The sequence below is a fragment of the Globicephala melas genome, chromosome X, assembly GCF_963455315.2.
Source record: "Globicephala melas chromosome X, mGloMel1.2, whole genome shotgun sequence".
Taxonomy (NCBI): Eukaryota; Metazoa; Chordata; class Mammalia; order Artiodactyla; family Delphinidae; genus Globicephala; species Globicephala melas.
In genome coordinates, this window is record NC_083335.1 from 19235671 (window position 1) to 19257788 (window position 22118).

General features: G+C 44.3%; 1 protein-coding gene across 8 annotated transcripts in view; it reads right to left on the minus strand.

Annotated features, from left to right (window-relative positions):
• The window catches only part of ATP11C (ATPase phospholipid transporting 11C), a 169022-nt gene extending 147590 nt beyond the window's left edge, over positions 1-21432 (minus strand). For 7 of the 8 annotated variants that reach the window (XM_060292568.2, XM_030844652.3, XM_030844651.3 and 4 more), the window contains exon 1: positions 20712-20881. In XM_060292568.2, coding sequence (XP_060148551.1) covers positions 20712-20738 — 27 coding nt within the window. In that variant the 5' untranslated portion in view covers positions 20739-20881. Of the gene's footprint in view, positions 1-20711; positions 20882-21256 lie in introns of those variants that run through there. The other variant, XM_060292565.2, reaches the window with a different exon arrangement.
• Between the last annotated feature and the right edge of the window lie 686 nt (positions 21433-22118).

A 22118-nucleotide genomic window follows, 5' to 3' on the forward strand; every position in this document is an offset into this window, starting at 1 on the left:
CCCTGCTTTCTTTTCCCTTTACCACTCATCACTAGCATACAAGATACTACAATTATTTATCTTGTTTATTGTCTGTCTCCCTGTCTACTGGTTGTCCCCCCAAATCTGTTCTTCCTTTCTTCCTGAGCACCTGGCTTTCCAGCTAGAAACTGCATTTTTCTATCTCCCTTATGACTAGGGAGGACCACGTGACTAAGATTTCGCCAAAGGTATATGTGTAATAGTGATGTGTGAAACTTCCTGGTCATTTTCCTAAAGAAGCTTGCCCTGGACCCCTCTTTCCCTCTAGTTGGCTGGAACTTGAAAACCAAATGCTGAGGAAGGCAGAACTGCCCCGCTAGCCTGGGACCCTAGATGATCTTATGGAATAGAAGCTGCCTCCTTGCCCCGGGCTATTACAGGCCAGAAAGACAAAGATCTACCTTTTTCTGGCCATTGTATTTTGGAGCTCTCAGCTTATCCTTTACCCTAACAATACCCTCCCCCATAAAAATGTAAGGTCCATGGGGGCAGAGACATTAGTCTGTTTTGCTCACCAGTGCATCCCTAGCAAGTAGAAGTGCCTGACACAGGGCACGGTACCTAATATTTGTGAATTGATTAAATAGACAACTTCATTATTAACACTTCCATATCTTCAAACCACCTTCATGGCTTCAAGAAGTTCAGATTACAAGATCCAAATTGCTCCTAAGACAGCGCCCCAGAAGTTCCTATACTCCATTCATTGCCATCTTCCCCCTCCTCCACTGAGTGTGCCCTTCAGCCCCACTAGCCTCCTTTTCAGTTTCCCAACGTGCCTGGCTCTTGCCCAACTCAGCGCCTTTGAACAAGCTGGTTCCAGTATCTACTCCCAAACCCCTCTGCAGAAGTCGCCCCTCCTTCCTTCAGTTATCTGATTATATGCCATCTCCTCTGACAGAGCTGGCTGGCTACCCTATCAAAAACAGACCTTATTTCTGCTATCTCTGTTTCTAATTCATTTTATTCAAAACTTATGAAAGTGAGTAATTATAATATTTGTTGCCTTATTTTCTTTTTAAAATTTTATTTATTTATTTTTTGGGCTGCTTTGGGTCTTCATTGCGGTGCGTGGGCTTTCTCTAGTTGCAGCGAGCGGAGGCTTCTCTTGTTGCAGAGCATGGGCTCTAGGCGCGTGGGCTTCAGTAGTTGTGGCTCGTGGGCTCTAGAGTGCAGGCTCAGTAGTTGTGGCGCACGGGCTTAGTTTCTCTGCAGCATGTAGGATCATCCCAGACCAGGGATCGAACTCACGTCCCCTGCATTGGCAGGTGGATTCTTAACCACTGTGCCACCAGGGAAGTCCCTGTTGCCTTATTTTTAAACTGTAAATTAGATTATAAGTTCCATAAGGACACGAACCACTTCTGTTTTTATTTACTACACTATCCTCTTTGCTTAGCATAGTGCCTGGCCAGTCATAAGAGGTCAAAAGGTGCTGAGTGTTTATTTTTAAATATTTTGAAGTAGACATGAATTAAAGCATACGTAGCTCTCCCATAAATGCAGTCTTCAAATGTTCTTGACCACCAGCCTGACAATAATGTAAGCTTCTACTTATGGGGATATAAACCAATGCATATTTCAGCAAGCTTTTAATTGCTTTCCTAGAAGGATTACCATTCCTCCTTTCCACTACGAGTTTTTAGTTGCTTACAACCTGGTGGAATTTGAATGACTCCTATTGGTATGATGGACCAAGGGCAACTTTTACAAGGATGTCTCAAATGCAGGTTCATATGGGCACATACAATTCAAAATAAATGATGATTATGTTTTGGGGCATGCCAACTGGCCTCCCAGGACCTCAAACCCAAAGATCAAAGATTCTTTCATCTCTAAGGTCAAGGTTTCAGTTCATCAATTTGCTTCTGGATTATGTAACCTGAGGTGGCCCTCTAGAACTGTGTGGGCACCAGCCAAACTGGGTACTCCAGAACACTCTGGAGGTATTCAGTAATTCAGACTTTTAAAAATGCTGTTTATAAAAAATGCTGTTTCCTTCGGCATCTTACCTGTGGTGGTGGATATACGAACACACACATGGGATAAAACTGCATAGAAATAAATACACACACATACACACAAATGAGTACAAGTATACCTGGAGAAATCTGAATAAGATCAGTGGATGTTATCAATGTCAGTACCCTGGTTGTGACGTTACACTACAATTTTGCAAGATGTTACCATAAACTGGGTAAAGGGTACACAGGATCTCTATTATTTCTTACAACTGCATTATCTCAATAAATTTCAATTAAAAAGTGCTGCTTCAACAGAGAAACTAGGATGTTGCAGGATTCAACTGGTTATTTTCTGAAGAAAACAGGAAGGAAGAGGCTGGGGAAATGAGAGAAAGAGAAGTAAAGTAGGAGAGAGTATAAAACCTCACAGTAGGAGAGATTACTAAAAGAACACTGCAATCTCTGAAAATATACACACATATCCTGTCTTCTTCAGGTCACAGCATCAAAGAATAAAAGGTTGTTACAGAACACCCAGTTCAACTGCATTTTAAAGTTCTGGAAAATGAGGCTCAAAAAATAATTTGCCAAATTTTAAAACTTTTAGAAAAAATAATGAGACTACTTTTCCAACTTTGGCATAGGGAAGGATTGCTTAATCAAGACACATAAAGCGGACTTCCCTGGTGGTGCTAGTGGTTGGGAATCTGCCTGCCAATGCAGGGGACACAGGTTCGAGCCCTGGTCTGGGAAGATCCCACATGCCAAAGAGCAACTGAGCCCGTGCGCCACAGCTACTGAGCCTGCGCTCTAGAGCCTGCGAGCCACAACTACTGAGCCCACGTGCTACAACTACTGAAGCCCACACGCCTAGAGCCCGTGCTCCACAGTAAGAGAAGCCACCGCAATAAGAAGCCTGCACACCACAACAAAGAGTAGCCCCCGCTCACCGCAACTAGAGAAAGCCCACACACAGCAACAAAAACCCAACGCAGGCAAATAATAAATTAATAAATTAAAAAGAGACACATAAAGCAGTAACCATAAAGAAACCAAAAAATTTGACTACATTAAAGCTAAGAACTTCTTTATCAAAAGACATATATAAATATATGTGAAGCCACAAATTAAGTTATTTGCAAAAATATAACCAACAAAGGATTAATCTCCTGAATATATGAAAAGGACTCATAATTATAAATCAGTATGAGAAAGATAAACCAACAGAAAACAGTTAAAAGACATGAACAAGTATTTCAGAGGGGAAACATAAATGGCCCATAAATGTATGCAAAGATGTTTAACCTCATTAGTAATCAGAGAAGCAACAAAATGTAAGAAGTCAATATCAAGGGCAAGTATATGAAGCAACGAGAACTCATACATTGCTAGTGGGAGTGCATATTGGTAGAACCACTTTGGAAAACAATTTAATCTCTTCTTGTAAAGTTGCACATTTCAAGAGTTATTATGTGTATTTGTTTTCCTATACATATACCTGAGTGTGTGTTTGTATATGTATATGTGTATCCTACACGCACTGGGGGGGAACCCCTTTTATAAATATACACTAAAAGACACATTTTCTGGTCATACAGAAAAAAAAAAAAAAACCCTGCAAATAACCTATAGGTCCATTGACAGAAGAATGGGTAAATTCTAGTATATTCCCAAAGTAAAATATTATTCAGCACTGACAATGAATCAACTATAGCTACATAAAACCTTATGAAGTGGGCTTCCCTGGTGGCACAGTGGTTGAGAGTCTGCCTGCCGATGCAGGGGACACGGGTTCGTGCCCCGGTCCGGGAGGATCCCACATGCCACGGAGCGGCTGGGCCCATGAGCCATGGCCGCTGAGCCTGCGCGTCCGGAGCCTGTGCTCCACAGCGGGAGAGGCCACAACAGTGAGAGGCCCGCGAACCGCCAAAAAAAAAAAAAAAAAAAAAAAAAACACCTTATGAAGAATCTTAGCAATTTAATATTGAATAAGAATAAAAACCCAGTATACTATTTCTATAAGCTCAAGAAAACTATTGCATATATATGTGTTAAAACTATTTTTTAAAGCAACAGAATGATTCACAGAAATAAGGTTAATAGTTACAGGGTTGTGGGGAGACGGGGATGAGATAAGAAAGGAGCACACAGGTAGAATTATACTGGTAATGGTTTAATTCTGAAGTTGGGGTGCAGGTACGTGAGTGGTCATTTTATTATGCATATATTTAACACGTGTCCTTCTATATGCACTGAATATTACATTTGTAAAACAATGTATTTAAAAACGAAGTGAAAAAAAAAAAAACAGAAAACGAAGTGATTTTCCTAAGGCTACAGTGCTGGTTAGTGGAGGCACCATAACAGAGAAGTTTCCAGTCCCATACCTCAAAAAACTTCCACAACGCTAGGTATATATTAGGAACAAAAGAGACATTTGTTGATACAACATGAATTTCATGACTATGTAAAATATTAATTCCAAACATGGATTCTATAAATCCATTAGTATGTCTTTTGGTTTGATTTCACTTTGATTAAACTGCCTTCATTAGTATGTTTGATTAGTACGTCTAAATTTGCACAATATTTTAATTACACTGCTTCACATTTCAAAACACGGATATATATTCTACCGACACTTTTCATCAAACTGGTTCTCAAATATGTACATATGAATTTTCTTCTTATTGCCCCTACTGTGTCCTAGCAGCTGTGACTCAGCCAACCCAAGTGCTGCCTCTCTATCTACCACTGTGCAGCTAACGGTGTTCAGGAGTAGAGATGAGTAAGAGTGTCTTTGGGAACTAACGTCAGGTGGCCACTGGCACAGACAGTGCCGCTGCTCCCCAGGAAGCCTGCCCATCGTGTTTCAGTACCACCAAAAACGCTCTCCTCCATTAGAGCTGTTAGCTAAGAGGTTAATCAGAGTTAAGTTCATTTCTAGAACACAGTACTAACAGAGACATGCGTCTACATTTGATCCCCCAATCACTCAGGTCAGTGTAAAACGAAAACTACAACCACTTTTAAAAGCCCATTAAAGTCTGTCGTTATTTCCATCCGAAGTACAGACAATTTAGTTCACACTCATTACTGTTAAAGGAGAAATGAAATTCGGGGTAGAGTATAGTCAAATGAGCAACCAAGAGATGGAGACCTCCCTTCCTTCCTCCCTCCTTACAAAAAAAAAAAAAGAGACAGATGAAGACCCAAAGAGTAACAGAGATAAACAACCCAATAGAAAATAGTCAAGCCGCGGAGCGGCTGGGCCTGTGAGCCATGGCCGCTGAGCCTGCGCGTCCGGAGCCTGTGCTCCGCGGCGGGAGAGGCAACAGTGAGAGGCCCGTGTGCCGCCAAAAAAAAAAAAAAAAAAAGGTCAAAAATCAACTATACTCCAATAAAAATTAATTAAAAAAAGAAAAGAAAATAGTCAAAAAAATTCCACTGCTAGACTATGAAGCCTAAACATTTATACGAAATTATAAAGCTGGGAGAGAACTTAAATATTGATGACCCAGGAGCCCTTGCAGTTCAAAGAGGAAACTGAGGACATACGTTACAGAGCTGAGCCTGGAATTCCTATTTCTGAACTCCCATTCACTGAATAATCTTGGACAAGCCATTTGCCCTCTTTCTGTACATTTCTTCAGCTGTAAAATGAAGAGGCTGGACAATTAAAAGGTCTCTAAGATCTTTTACCACTTCTAGGACTTCAATGAGCCTTACAGACCATGTAGCAGTCGAAACCCTTCATTTTACAGATGGTAAGGTTAGCAGACTACAGTTACTTATGGTAAAATCTTCCATTCCTGGTCTATACACAGTTTATATTTGTTCATTCATCTTCACATGATTCTAGGACATAAGTGTGATGGTTAATTTTATGTGTCATCTTGACTGTGCCACATACTGACCAGATATTTGGTCAGACGTTCTGGGTTTGTCTGTGAGGGTATTCCTGGATGAGATTAACATCTGAATTGGTAAACAGAGTAAAGCAAATTGCCCTCAATAATGTGAGTGGACCTCATTCAACCAGTTGAAGTCCTAAATAAAACAAAAAGACCGAGACTTCCCTGGTGGCGCGGTGGTTAAGAATCCGCCTCCCAGTGCAGGGGACACAGGTTCGATCCCTGGTCCGGAAAGATCCCACATGCCACGAAGCAACTAAGCCCGTGCGCCACAAATACTGAGCCTGCACTATAGAGCCCATGTGCCTAGAACCCGTGCTCCGCAACGAGAAGCCACTGCAATGAGAAGCCTGCGCACCACAACAAAGAGTAGCCCCTGCTCGACGCAACTAGAGAAAGCCTGCGTGCAGCAACAAGGACCCAACACAGCCAAAAAAGGAAGGAAGAAAGAAAGAAAGAAAGAAAGGAAGGAAGGAAGAAAGGCTGCCCTTCCTTGGAGTAAGAGGCAACTCCTCCTGCCTAATGGCCTTTAAGCTGGGACACTGGTTTAACTGGCCTCAGGACTTGAACTGAAGCACTGGCTCCTCCTGGGTATCAAGCGTAACGCTAGCCTTTGGACTGGAACTTACACCATCAGCTCTCCAGGTTCTCTGGCCGTCCCACTCAGACTGGAACTTCACCATTGGTCTCCTGGTCTCCAGCTTGCTGACTCCAGGTCTTGGGACTTCTCAGCCTCCATAATCATGTGAGCCAATTCCTTGCAAACCTTGTAAGCCAATTCCTTGCAAGTTTCTTTATATGTGTATGTATGTGTGTGTGTGTAAATATGTGTATACATATATATATATGAAGAAATTTATTTAAATATTTACATGTAAATAATATTAACTGGGCTTCCCTGGTGGTGCAGCGGTTGAGAACACGGGTTCAAGCCCTGGTCTGGGAAGATCCCACATGCCGTGGAGCAACTAAGCCCGTGCACCACAACTACTGAGCCTGAGCTCTAGAGCCCGCGAGACACAACTACTGAGCCCATGTGCCACAACTACTGAAGCCTGCGTGCCTAGAGCCCTGCTCCGCAACAAGAGAAGCCACCACAATGAGAAGCCTGTGCACCGCTACGAAGAGTAGCCCAAGCTCGCCGCAACTAGAGAAAGCCCACGTGCAGCAACAAAGACCCAATACAGCCAAAAATAAATTAATTAAATAAATTAATTAAAAATAAATAAATAATATTAACCATTAGTAGTTGTGGCACACGGGCTTAGTTGCTCCCGGCATGTGGGATCTTCCCAGACCAGGGCTCGAACCTGTGTCCCCTGCATTGGCAGGCAGATTCTTAACCACTGCACCACCAGGGAAGTCCCTACATATAAATAATATTAAAATAATAAATATATAGGTATTTACACACACACAAAGACCCTGTTGGTTGTTTCTTTGGAGAACCCTGACTAATACAATAAGCAAATGTGTATAATGAATTAATGCTTATAAAGCACTTAAAACAGTGTCAGGAATTTACTACTCTGGTTTTAGCTGTTATTATAATGGTAAGAAGGCAAAGACAATTTACAACTAAAACAATTCCATAAACCTGCAGAGTATCAATGGAGTCATAGATCAGTAATTCAAGGCACTGAATGGAATAGTTATTTTTGTACACAGCCTAACAGAACACAAATGCTTACACTGAAGGTAAAATGAAAAAAAGAAAGATAAAAAAGAAAACTCATTTTGAATTTTGATCCGTGTAAAATAAAAAGATTATTTCCATCTTCATGTATTAAGGGCTTAAATGAGACCCTTACCACTATCATTTCTGACTATCTGGTACCCAGCAAAACTGCAATAAACTCACAAAAACAGTAACATTGAAAGTACTTACACCTCTATATAACCATTTTTTAAATTTAAAAAACAAGTATTTGTAAAATAGCTAGATTAAAAAGTTATCAAGACTTACAAAATGAAACAAGCACTTTAATCAGTAAATACGTCATTTCTTATTTATGGTGAAGTACTTTTATTGTATGTATGTATTATTATTATTATTTTGGCCTCAGCGCAGGGCTTGTGGGATCTTAGTTCCCTGACCAGGGATTGAACCTGGGCCCTGGCAGTGAAAGCGTCAAGTCCTAACCATTGGACCACCAGGGAATTCCCGAAGTGAGTACTTTTAAAGTATAATAGCAAACTTCCAAGAAAGTCAATGTTGTAAATGTGTGTACAACAGTGATGCTCATAAATATAAAGTTATTCATTAAGTACATCAGAGACCATTAAATACTTAAAAATATAATGAAAGAGATATTATATTGTATGTATTCAAAACACAGCATGCTAGAGGAAATGACTTCATTTCTAAAATATGAGTAGAGATCTTTTTTTTTTAACTGAACACAACAGTGATGCCTAAAGACTGAACAATTTGACCTCTCAGTCAAGCTCTCAAACTCTATGATTATAAATGGGAAATAAGATTAAAAATACAGATAGGAATCAAATTTCATTCGGTCAGCAAATATTTATTGAGCATATACTACATGTCAGGCACTGAAGCATTAGCGATAAGCAATAAGCAAAAATGGTTCTTACCTTCATGGAATTTACTACATAGGGGAAAGCTTGATACTATGTAAGTAGCAAAAAAATATAATATGCCAATGTAAAGTCAACTGTGATAAAGAATATAAAAGAAAGGTTCATAGTGCTATGAGAACCTGGGAACCTGCCATTGTCTGAGGGAAGGATACGGGACAGCTTCCTTGGGGAAGTGATAATTAAGCCGAGCCCTGAGAGATGAGTAAGAGTTCAGGCAACTGACTAAAATAGAGAAGTTTACCAGACAAGGGAAATGGTATATACAAAGGTCCTTTGGCAAATGTAAGGTAAAAAGTGAGGAAGACTTTTTGCAGTAACAGAAAAATCCATCCTAAAATCCACAAAAAATCTCAGGAGATCCTGGATAGCCAAAACAATCTTGAAAAAGAACAAAGTTGGAGGCCTCATACTTTCTGACTTCAACTTATTACAAAACTATGGTAATCAGAACAGCGCAGTACTGGCATAAATGGCATAAAGACCTATAGACTTTTACTGAGTCATAAAAAGGAATGAAGTACTAACACATGCTATGACACGGATAAACCCTGAAAACATGCTAAATGAAAATAAGTCAATCACAAAAGAGCACATATTGCATATAGAGTCGATTTACATGAAAGGCCCAGAATAGGCAAATCCACAGATCTGCAGATTGGTGGTTGCCGGGGCTGAGGAGAGGGATTGGACTAACAGCTAATAGGTACAGGGTTTCTTTTTGGGGTGATGCAAATATCCTGGAATTAGACTGTGGTGATGGTTGCACAACATAATGAATATACTAAAAACCACTTACCTGTAAACTTTAAAATGGCAAATTTTTTGTCACGTGAATTATATCTCAATTTTAAAAAGTGAAAGAAAAAAAGTGAGGAAGAGTGCAAGCTGATACTGGTCAGGTCTTTATCCAGAGTGTAGTTGAAAGTCACTGAAGGCTTTCAGATATGAATCTGTAAAAGATCCCTCTGATGCTGTGTGGAGGATGGACTGGAGCATGCGGGAGTAGATGAGATTATCTATTGCAATGGTCCGGATAAGTGACAGTGGTAGCTTGGACTTGGATGGTGGTAGGGAAAGCAGAGAAGTGGATGGATTTGAGAGCTCTTTCAGAAACAGAACCTATTGGATTTGCTGAGATTAGATGTAGGAGATAAAGGGAAAGGGGCTATTAAGGATGACTGCTAGGTTTCTAGCTTGAGCTACTGGGTAGAGGATGGTGTCATTTATTCAAAGACAGAAGACTGGAGGAGGAACAAATATGAAAGAGAAGGGATGCTGATGACTTGCACTAGAGTGGCAGTCATGATGATAAAGCAAAGTGGCATCAACAGCTTGTGGTGATGAATTGGTTATGTGGGAATAAGACGCAATTCATGTTCTGGTAAGGCACAATGAAGGTCAAGTCTGAATGTCTATTAAGAGGCATGTTGTTTAGTGACAGGGAAACAGTAGTGTTACTATAAAGAATGTGCTCCTGGACAAAGGCCTGATCCCCGGCTTTTTACAATGACCACCAGTACTCAAGATAATAAACTACCGCATTGTCCCCATGTAGTAAAAGTTTCTGAAAGTGTGTACTTATTATGTAAGCAGAACAACTAAATAAACAGTCATATGATATTACATGAAACAGGGTCATGAAATATTACCCCAAATGTTTATTCCATCCCAGTTCCTGTACCGAAATCAGAAGATTGAGGGCCACCACCACTGGAATTATGGATTTCAGAAAAGAGTGTCTACTGGGAGATTCCTATAGCAATTACTGTGGAAACGAAAGCCACCTTACGTCTGCTTTCATTGCTCCCTTTCTAAAAGTCTAAATTTCACCACGGCAAACATAAGCCATTGAAGATTAAGGTTTCTGTCTCTCTGCTACATTTAGAGTTGGAACCTAAGTCCTCTAAATTGATTGGTTCCCCTGCTCTAAGTGCCATAAGCAATAACTCGGCTTGATTGCTCAGGTAAATGCCTCCTCCTGTAATGAGGTTGCCGATCCCTAGAATCCCATAAACTTCAATTCCTTGGGTTCCCTACCACCTCGTTCACATGCTACCTCCTCTACAAATCCCTCCTCCTCCACCCACTGCTTCCAGAGATTTGGTGCCCTCGTCTGAATGCCTGCGGCACTTACTGTGTGTGCCTTCAAGAAGAGAGCAGTGATGACCTACTGCCTTGTGAGGAGGTTGGCCCTGTGTGTGGTCTTCTATCTCTAATAGACTGCAAGCTACTGGAGAGCAAGGCTGTGCCTTACATACCTCTATAGCAACCAAGCAGGGCAGGAGTGTTCAAAAGGAGCTTTTGATTCATATGGATGTTTTCAGAAAAGAAGCCAAAGTAAATTGTGCACTATATTATAGATCCCTTAATCCATATTACTGCAAACGACATTAATTGTGAAGCTTAAAGAACAGCCCCAACTGCTTACACAACAGGTGTAACTTACATAATCTGCTCTACCCAGCTGTTACTTATTTGTGACAGTTCCCTCCTGGCTTCTGCTCCCCGTTGATCTGCAGGATTACTGCATCTTCCAGTATGGTTTCCTGATTTATTCTTTGTCCAAAAACATAAAAGAATTATTAATTTTCCTTTTTGATAACAGTTTTCAAAAAAAGGCTGAAACTTAAGAATAACCAGAGAGATATCTCTGGGGTTTTCCATGACCATAGAACTCAAAGAACAATCCTGAAGTTAAACAGTATTTATAAATATTTCCATAAAATTCATTCATTAGCCCAAGAATTTTGTTTTCCTTTTAGCAACTTTTCCTATATAATCATCCTTAACTAAATACTCTTCAGTATGCCCGCTCTTTGGAATTATGTTACCCAAAAGGACTTTTAAAATCAGCTGCCTATGAGCTAACACCTAGCCATGTACAGAATGGGATGAATTAATGATGCAAGTGAGTGTTGGGACTATGGGTTATTGGATGGAACAAGGAGGAGTGGGGGCGGTGATGAAAGTACCAAAGTCAGAAAAAATGAAAATCCACGAACTCTGTGATGCTCCAGAGAGGAAACCAGCAAGTGTTGACGCTAAACTGGCAGAAACATCAATACTTCCTGGCTCCCCCACTGGGTGCATCAATTTACCACCGGCAGGCTGCTCTTCTGCTGCAAGTGACAAATAGTGAATGCATTCAACAATATGAAAAGGAATGACCCATAATCCAGAAGCATGGTATGTGCAGCAATGAAAAAAAGGTGGTGATTGCTGGGAGTCTCAGACTCAGTTCTGCTGCTTGATTAGCTTAATGACCGAGGACAAGTCACTTCCATTCACTGAAAAATACCAGGATTTCCTAACAACATGTAGGAAAAAGTTAACAGAGCAGGTCTGAGACTGACTGCTATTCTTTTTTAAAAAATAAATAAATAAATAAATTTATTTATTTATGGCTGTGTTGGGTCTTCACTGCTGTGCACGGGGTTCAGTAGTTGTGGCACACGGGCTCAGTAGCTGTGGCTTGCGGGCTCTAGAGCACAGGCTCAGTAGTTGTGGCACTCGGGATTAGTAGCTCCGCAGCATGTGGGATCTCCTCAGACCAGGGCTCAAACCCGCGTCCCCCGCACTGGCAGGTGGATTCTTAATCACTATGCCAACAGTTAAGTCTGTGACTGCTATTCTTAAAAAGCTCTGCTTACAAGGTTGGTACCCTTGACACAGACACAGTTGTTATCTGGGGAATTGGGTTTGTGCTAAAGGCATAATCGTTATCAAGAAAACTCCTCTGGGGGGACCTTCCTGGTGGTCCAGTGGTAAAGAATCTGCCTTCCAATGCAGGGGACACAGGTTCGATCGCTGGTCATCAGGGAACTAAGATCCCACATGCCGAGGGGCAACTAAGCCCGCGAGCCACAACTACTGAGCTTGCGCGTCTCAACAAGAGAGTCCTCATGCCGCAAACTACAGAGCCTATGCCCTCTGGAACCCACGCGCCACAACTAGAGAGAAAAAACCCGCACACCACAACTAGAGAGAAGCCCGCGCACCACAAGGAAGAGCCCGCGGTGCAACAAAAGATAACGCATGCCGCAACAAAGCTCCCCTGCCCAACCGCGTATTGCAACTAACACCCGATGCAGCCACCCCCCCAAAAAAACCTGCTGATTTTTTCAATATCGACATGAAAAAGAGACTAGGAAAATACAGCCACCGTAATGCTTTAAGACAGCATATAATGGAGGAGTCTAAAAAAATACACGGCATCTGCTTGAACAGGGTAGTCTTCACCAATCCTCCCATATTCTATTAAATAAATATGGGGCAAAAAACTGATGACAATCTGTATTTCACAAATACATATTAACCTCCCAAATCTGGATATCCACGGTCCAACATTATCTATAAACCTCAGATAATCAAGAAGTCAGCCGAACCAGCAATCCCTCCATACACGGCAGTAATTGAGGGGTTGTCTGCCAGTGTGCTGGCACAGGGCACCCTTCGCCCATATCTGCAGTGCTGATTACTCATTCATCATTAAACTGCGGTAGTGTTAACATATGCTGCAGTCGTGCTAATGTTTGTTTAACAATCACCACTGATCTACCTTTATCCCAGGCCAGGAAGGTAAGTGTTAAGTGAACGGAAATAAACTTGAAAACAGCACCTACTTCACTTGTGGAAGCCTCGAACCTCACTCCTCCCAACCTGAAAATTCCTCCCAATCTCAAGAATTCCAGATGCAAAAGATTATTCCATATAAAGCACTAGATGTAGAGGAAACCCCACCACCTTGAGGGGAAAAAAAAAGTGTTTTTATTTTGTGTCCCACGCTTTCACCTCTTTGGGAGAACTGATCAACCAGGTTAGACAAGCAGTCAGCCTTAATGATTTTTTTCCATCACTCAACAAACCAGTATTTGAATTCACTCATGGGCTAGTTCTCTGCACATCATCCAGACACAGGGATGTTAGTTATGGTTCTCCCAGGGCCCACTGGCCATCCTTTACCTCCCAGAACCCACTGCCCAGCTGCTCATTTGGACAGTTCCATCAATATGAAAATGGCCAGCTTTACCTGCTCAAATCTCACCTCTGCTAAAAGCTCACTAAGAGCACTGGAAGCTACCTGATTTGTACGCACTCAGTATTACCCACTAAAGGTTTGAATTACGAACAATAATCATAAACAGAAGGAGCAAACGGTAAACCCTTATAGAAGGTATTTAGAAGATATTCAGAGTTTTATGTTGCTTTATCAGGAAAAAAAAGGAAAAAACTTGTGTTCAGGTTATTTAATATTTATTTCAAGTAATAGTGATTCATTTCTAAATAGGTTTCCCACTTTACACAGGATCGAACTAACATCTATTGGCAAAAAAGCAGTTTGCCATGTATAGGTCATATTGAAGGTGTCAAATGCAACAAATTCCTTTTCATCTGAAATCCAGACAACCAGAAAACATCTGAGATTGCTCACTTTATTTCTGGTAGAAAGGCAAATGACAAGTAAGTACACAACAGTAACTAATTCACAAAAACTCAAGTTGCGTGGAGCAGTCATCGTGTCCTCTGAGCCGTGTATGTAATGACATTAATCTCAGGAAGACAGGGAGTTTGTCTGGCTCACCAATGTGTCCCAGGGCCCACCACAGTGCCCAGTACATAACAGATGCTCAGTGAATATTTGTTGAATGAAATAATGCTCTCCAAGATCATAAGATGGTGTAATCATCTAAGAGATGGTCAGTATAGTTTTGTCGTTAGATAGACTTATTCTAATACTTTAAAAATTGGTAATCAGTATATAGTAGACCCCAATGTTTAGGTTCTGATCATAGTTCCTATGTCGGGGGTGGTCCCTACACCAACAAGCAATTCTCAGACACCAGCTGGGTGTCCCATAATTCACCTCAATTCTGACACTATCTACCCAGAGGCAGCATCAGCTACCCCAGGTTAAGCACTCAATCCTACAAGACTCCCCCCATAACCATCCCCTCCCCGCCACTTCAGATACCAGTAGCAAGGCCAGGTGATCACCTGTATTTCTGACCAACTGACTACAAACTGGGGGTTCCAACAACCCCCGCCTGGGGTTTCAGACACCAGCCTCAAGGCCAGGTTGTTACCTGTACTTCTGACCGACTGGCTATAGATCAGGTTCCCAAAACTTCCTCCTTTGGTTTGATTATTTTGCTAGAGAGGCTCACAAAACTCAGAGAAACATTTTACTCACTAGATTAACGGTTCATTATAAAAGGAACTGCCAAACAGAGAAGATGCATAGGGCAAGGAATGGGAAAAGGGCGCAGAGTTTCCATGCCCTCTCCAGGCGTGCCACTGTCCCCAAAATCTCCACGAGTTCACCAACCTGGAAGCTCTCCAAACCCTGTCTTTTTGGGGTTTTATGGAGGCTTCATTACATAGGCATGACTGACTAACCCATTGGCCACTGGTGATTAAACTCAATCGCCAGGCCCTCTCCCTTCCCCAGAAATCAGGGGAGTGGGACTGAAAGTTCCAACCCTCTAATCAAAGGGTTGGTTCCTCTGGTAACCAGCCCCCAACTTGAGGTGCTTTTCTAATTCACCTAATTAACATAATAAAAGACACCTTTATTGCTCTCAGTGTTGGAAATTCAGAGGGTTTTAGGAGCTCTGGGCCAGAAACAAAGACCAAATATACATATATTTGTTATTATAAATCACAATATCACACCCAATTAACTAGAACTCATCATTCTTTTCTCTTCTTTTTTTTTTTTTTTTTTTTTTTTTTTGCGGTACGCGGGCCTCTCACTGTTGTGGCCTCTCCCGTTGAGGAGCACAGGCTCCGGATGTGCGGGCTCAGTGGCCATGGCTCATGGGCCCAGCCGCTCCGCGGCACGTGGGATCTTCCCGGACCGGGGCACGAACCAGTGTCCCCCGCATCGGCAGGCGGACCCTCAACCTCTGCGCCACCGGGGAAGCCCGAACTCCTCATTCTTTAATCGTTCTTCATAAGGAAGAATTTACTATAAATATCACTGTCTATAACTGGAAGCTATTATTTATGTGAAACATATAAAAATTGTTCATTCAAATATTTATCAAACACCTACTATGCACCAGGCACTGTGCCAACTGTCCTTGCCCCCAGCAGCTTTCACAGTCTAGGGCAGTCTTTCTCAACTATAATTCCTCATCTCAAGATGCACGCAGAGGAGATGAGTATTACAAACAATGGATTCCCTAGGGCATTAGGGGTTGGTTCTCTCCCAGTGGAGGAAGACTAATGTAAGGTACCACATAAGTTAAAAGGAAATTACAATATAATATGATAATAAAAGGTTGCTTTTAGTAGGGACAAATTCACCTGTTAAACCCAGCCACGTATGAACTACCTGGTAGGAGCCAAGATGCACACAGGCCATTTGTAATGCTTGTGTAAATGCAAAAATATTGCAATACATACATTTAGATAAATTTCTAAACACAATAAAATAAACTCATCAATATTTTCCATGCTCAGCAAAGTCAGGCCAAGGATTTCAGTAAGGTGAAACAGAGAAAAAAAGTCTAATTACCCTGATAATGATAATTCAAGGAAAAAACAAAAAACCTTGCTCCTAAAAAAAAAAATTACCTGAATTTTATTAATTGCCTTCATATATTGCTTCACTAGACTGGCCTTGCCTTGGACTTGAGGCAGGAGAGAGATGGGCCCCAGACTGAGCAGCTGGAGTTTGTCCCCTGTGGACAGATACTCCCAGACAAAGAGAATAGCGAGAACAGAGAGGAGCTGAGCCCTGCCCAGAGAAAAGATAAAGAGACTACACATTCCTCATTCTCCGGATTAAGAAGACCTTCCTGACTACACAGAAAGGCTCCTTGGAGGTCAAAAGGGAGGAGGCGCCACCGCACACTAGGTGATGTCAACCCACCCATAGGCCTCTGTGCTGGGATCCATCTTGGCTAAGAGATGCATGCACACACATTGGCGGACCCTGAGATAAACCAAATACGGACTCAGAACCAGGCAAAGTCATGGGACTTCCCTGGCGGTCAAGTGGTTTAGACTCACGCTTCCACTGCAGGAGGCACAGGTTTGATCCCTGGTTGGGGAACTAAGATCCCACATGCCATGCGGTGTGGCTAAATAAATAAATTAATTAAATTCATTAAAAAAAAAAAAAGAATCAGGCAAAGGAGGATGATTGGCCAAGGGAAACCTGGAAGAAACACCCCATATAAGTGATTCAAACTACCACGAGGGCACGACTCTCTCTGAGCCCTCTTTCCTCCTAATAAACACTTGTTTTACTACTTTCCGTCTCTTTTTGGGAATTCATTTCTACAAAGCCGACGGGCCAGGTCCTTGTCACTGGCCACTAGCCCTGGTGGTCTAGTGGCTAGGATTCAGCGCTCTCACTGCCGTGACCTGACTTCAGTCTCTGGCAGGGGAACCTAAATCCTGCTTCAAGCCGCTGTAGGCCGAGGCCACCCGAGATCAGACTCAAAGTAGTAAACTGGCTACCTATTTTGAATATTTTTGGTCTTATTTTGAATTTTCATTATACCTTATGCAGTCTAATTTCTTTCCAGTCCTGGGCCTCTTTTGACAGATATAAAATTTTCTATGTGATATCATTACTATATGCTGCATGATTTATGGAACCAAAGCAGTTTAAGAGCTTCTAGAATCTGAGATATAATTTTTTTCCAGTATTTCAACTCAAAACTTAAGCTTCTGTATGTCAATGATCTAGAAATTCATATCCGTTTAATATCACTCTCTGACAAGCTAATTAGACCGCATCCACTTGGCCAAGCCCCCTGATCTACTTTATCGAGGAATGTTTTATTTTGAATCATTAGCATGAAATAATTTACTAAGTTAAATGGGGGGAATTCTCATTGTTTAGACTCTCATTAAACCTTTAAACCCATGTGAAAATGCTATTGTAATCACTAGGAATGTTATGAAGGGTAAAAGACAAAATAACATAAAAGTCCCTGACCCTTAAGTCTCAACTAGCCCAGACTTCCAATTAAACATGCTTTTAGGGACTTCCCTGGTGGCGCAGTGGTCAAGAATCCGCCTGCCAATGCAGGGGACACGGGTTTGAGCCCTGGTCCAGGAAGATCCCACGTGCCGCGGAGCAACTAAGCCCAGCCCGTTCGCCACAACTACTGAGTCTGTGCTCTAGAGCCCGCAAGCTACAACTACTGAGGCCGGTGCGCCTAGAGCCCGTGCTCCGCAACAAGAGAAGCCACCGCAATGAGAAGCCCGCGCATCACAACGAAGATAGCCCCTGCTCGCCGCAACTAGAGAAAGCCCACACGCAGCAATGAAAACCCAACGCAGCCAAAAAAAAAAAAAAAATTCTAAAAAAAACCCCACATGCTTTTAAAGGAAATAAATTGTATAGACAAAACAACTATTATTTACTTATTGTATTTATGGAGAATGGAGATGTTGACTGGGAACAGGCGGTGCTTTTATTGTACTTGTAGACATCCAACTCTTAAATCTTTTAAGACACCCCCTACATACCTAAATCCGAAAATCCTACACCAAATCCACCAATTTCTTTCTACCTCAAAACTGTCAAAAGGAAAGTCCTAATTCATCAGAAAGGAAAGAAGACAATTTTTAATGGCAAAGACGTCAAGGCCATGTCTTTAAAAAATACAATGAATCACTACTTCGTTTAGCTTGAAACTGCAGAACCTGGGGAAATAATTGGCATTTTTTAGACGATTCAGCAAACACTACTGAGCCATAGAAGTTGATACTACTCCCCATGTCAGGCTTAAAACGTAAAGCCCTGTCCTAACACTTAATATCTAGTTTTCAGTGACCAAGAATTATAAGCAACACCACTGTAATTTACATCACATTCAAAGTCAATTTCACATACATACAGGTACACACACACACAAACACACAATTCTGAAAGGAATTCACAGCCCCATCTCTGAAATATAAAAGCACACAACTTAGACTACATGTACATTGCTGTGCAAGGCCAAGGCCAACCTAAATCTTTAACTGTATCCTTCTAGTGATGTAAATGGGAGTGCCCCTCAATCTCTACCAGGCTAAAGATGAGGACAGTGTTTGGCTCACTGATTAGGGGAGCTACAATTTGCCGCCCCCCACGACCAAAAATTTTTTTTGAAGTCATTCTTTAGCAATGGGTATTTGATAGCATGTTTCACATTCAGTCCAAGGGTTTGCAGATTAATTCCTTGGCCTAGGCCTAGGGATCAGATACAACTCCTGAGAAGCTTTCAATTTACTGCACTGGTACAAATGCTGGAGACTTAACCACAGTCCTGGCTGCGCAGGAAAATGTGAGCAGCTGGGCATTCCAGCCGAAACAATGAGGTCAAAGCTCTTTTCAGTGTGAGCGTAAGTGATTCTCTGCAGAGATCTTGGACGGGGATGCAAAGTACTAGCCTCAAACCTGCAGGCTGGCACCTCAACAACTGCTGCAAATTCTGCTGCATGCCCTAGCTTCCTGGGCCAGCACTGCTTCATTACTAGACTCATAAAACGCAGATCACGCTAAGCAAAAGAAAAGCAAAGGGGGCTTTTAGACTGATACTTGGGTTGTTTGGTTTCAAATGATCTCAATTTTGAGCTAATGAATTTATTATGAACCAGAGGCCAGTTGTTTTCCAGTATAAGAGAGCCATTGAAAAGATTATTCTTTTCCCAAATATTACAATTAGTCCTCTTTGTCACCTTTCCCTTTTTGTCACCCCCAAACAACACTCCAGGATCACAAGAATCTATGTGAAATAGAACTATGAAGTACAATGCTCTTTTACCTTCTCAGGCTAAATGTGAGAAACCAATTTCAGTCACTTGCTTTAGCAAAGCATCCAGTACAATCCAATTCCTACGGATTTCAAAATCCTGATATGCACAACCTCTACTGCTCTGTGCCACAGGTAAACCTGCTCCAATTTCATAAGACACGGCTTCTGGGTGAGGTGAACATTTAGAAAAACATTAACATAGCACTATTGTGATAATAACATTCTAAAATGGGATGTACAATTATTTCATTTAGCCAGGGTACATTTGGGAAAGTTTCAAGCGCAGAAAAACATGAGAGTCAATTCATCCGACGCATGAAAAATGCTAGCAACGCTTCGATTTGGAATAATCGCAGGAAAAGAGCCAAACCGACAAGTTCTCAAACAGACATTGGAAGGGGGGGGGGTGGGCGCTCACAGAGCTCAACCATTTTTCCTAAGGACAAAAAAATGAAAATTTACATACGAACCCTTTCTTTCACATCATTGGCAGAAATAAAATCCTATTCCCGCCACCTCATCTTGCAATTAAGGAACTTGCTACAAATAGCAGCATAGAAGTAAATGGTCCCGGTTTTACTCCATTCTTAAGGTACCCTCCAGGAGTAAACAGATTACTCAAAAAAGTCAGTAGCCAGAAATCGCTTGTCCCGGTGCCAAACTCCCTCGGCAATGAAATTCCCTTTTCTGGGGTTGTGGGAGGGGGTCAACGTGGACGGAGGAGTCCAGCCGCAGCTCCCTTCCTTCTCCCCTGGGTCAATGTCTGGGGTGTTCGGGGCTCGGCGAGGCTTCCGACCCGGCGCTCGGCAGCGGCGGCGCAGCCTCCTCGCGTCTCCACCTCCACCCGACCCACCCTGACGATCACCCTCGCTTTTATTATACCCTCAAGGTGAGAGGCTTAGGCTGGGTCTCCAAAGTTTGCCCGGCCTCGGGTCAGCAGCCGGCCGAGCCCCGGGCAAGGCTGAGGCCGGCCCCAGCCTCTCACCCTTCAGCCCCCAGGTCCTTTTTGGGCCATGGTGACAGGTCTAGGTTTACCTCCATGTGCTCGTGGCAAAGGAAACAAAAGAAAGCAACCTCCCAGATGATAAAACGCCATCTTCGACTAACTGGCAAACCGAGGGGCCCCTGGGTCGGTCCCTCCACGGGTCCCTCCCCATCCAGCCCGAGGGTGGCCCCCCGTCCGAGGTAGGGTCTGTAACAGCCCCGGGAAGCTCCGGACAAATTGTCCGGGGTCGGGGGCGGGGTGGGGGGCTGCTCCGAGAGCCCTACCTGCCTTCCCACCCTGGCCGCCTGGGCAGCGTGTTTCAGTTAAAATGTAAAAACGGGTGGTGGTGGTGTCTCCCAGAGATGGAGTCATCCCTTCAGAAAATTGTTCTGAGGGACCGGACGAAGGGGCCGGCGAGCAAGCAAACCGGCACGCGTGGAGCCGCAGGGAGTGTACTTACAAAACGGTTAAAGCTCCGGCGGAACATCGCGTCGAAGGCTGCCGGGCGCCGAGCTGGGCTCTACTGGGCTGTCTGAGAAGGTGCCGTCCACAACACACACTGTGGCGTGGGCCGGCGGCGCGAAACGGACGGCGAGGCTGGCTGCCCCGCCACCCGCCCGCCCTCAGCGGCTCTTCTCACTCCCCCCGCCCCCAGGCGCCCTCGCACCCGCGGCCCCCGCCCGCCTCACTCACCGCCCGCCCCCGCCCCGCCCGTCCCGGGGACGGCGGCCCCGCCGTTCCCCCAGCTCCGCCGCCCCGCCGCTCCCGCAGCAGCCCGCGGAGAAAGCGAGCCGAGCGCGCAGGGAAGGGATGGCGGAGGAGCGCTAGGCTCCTCCTGCAGGGAGGGGGGCCGCCCCGATCTCTCCACCAGCGCCAGGTTCGGCACCCCGCCGTCTGCACTCTTCCCCGGCGCGGAGCCACAGCCCGCCCTCCCTGCGGCCAGCCCGCGTGCTTCCGCCCCGCTCGCGGCCACCGGGGACCCTCCCGAGGCGCCCCGCGCCTCACCTCGCCTCAGCCCGAAACTACTCCCCTGGCTTGGGCGGGAGCCACAGCCTGCCCTGCCCCGGCCCTAACTCGTCCGCCGCGCCGCTTCGCTCGCAGCCCCTCCTCAGTCCGCGGCAGCCGCGTCGCCCGCCCGGCGCTTTCGTCTCGCACTCGGGCTGGGGAGCCACGGTGCAGCCTGCCGGCCCGCCCCAAACCCGCCAGACAGCCGGGCTCCCCGCTTCCCGGCGGGGCGGAGCCGGGGTCTGCGCGAGGAGCCGGGACCGGCAGGGCGCTGTAGAGACCCCAGCGCGGGCGGGGCGGAGCGGGGCGGGGCGCGGGCGGGGGGATTAGTTATGAAAGCCGCCCCCTCCTCATCTGGAAAGGCGCGGGTCTCCCCACTACCCTTGCTTCGCTCCGCTCCCACCTACGCGGCTTTCCCTCCTCTGGTTCTTTCTCTCGTCCTGTCTCCCCACCTAAACCGTCTCACTTCCACTTTCTCTATTAGGTTGTAAAGTCAGGCTTTGTGTCGTTGCTGCTGTGCAGCGGGGCGGGATTTCCCTGACAACCCCCCTTCCCCAAACTCCTCCCTCTCGTCCCCACCCCCTCGCTTCTCCCAGAGCAGCCTGGGAGTTGTAGTCCCGCCGCGCCCCTATTCCTCCTAGTACTGCGGGCTGGGAGCTCCCCCACACGCCCGCACGGGATTTGCCCAGAGGGTTGAAGGAGGAAGCGGCTGGGACCGCTGGACCGAACCGCGGTTCTCAGCTCGGGCTGGAAGTGGAGGCCAGGAGCGCTCGGTAGATTCCCTGCGGTGGGAAATGTGAAAAGGATACGTGAGGCAAAGCCCCGAATGCCCGGAGCCTTCCCTAGGACGCGAAAAATTGTG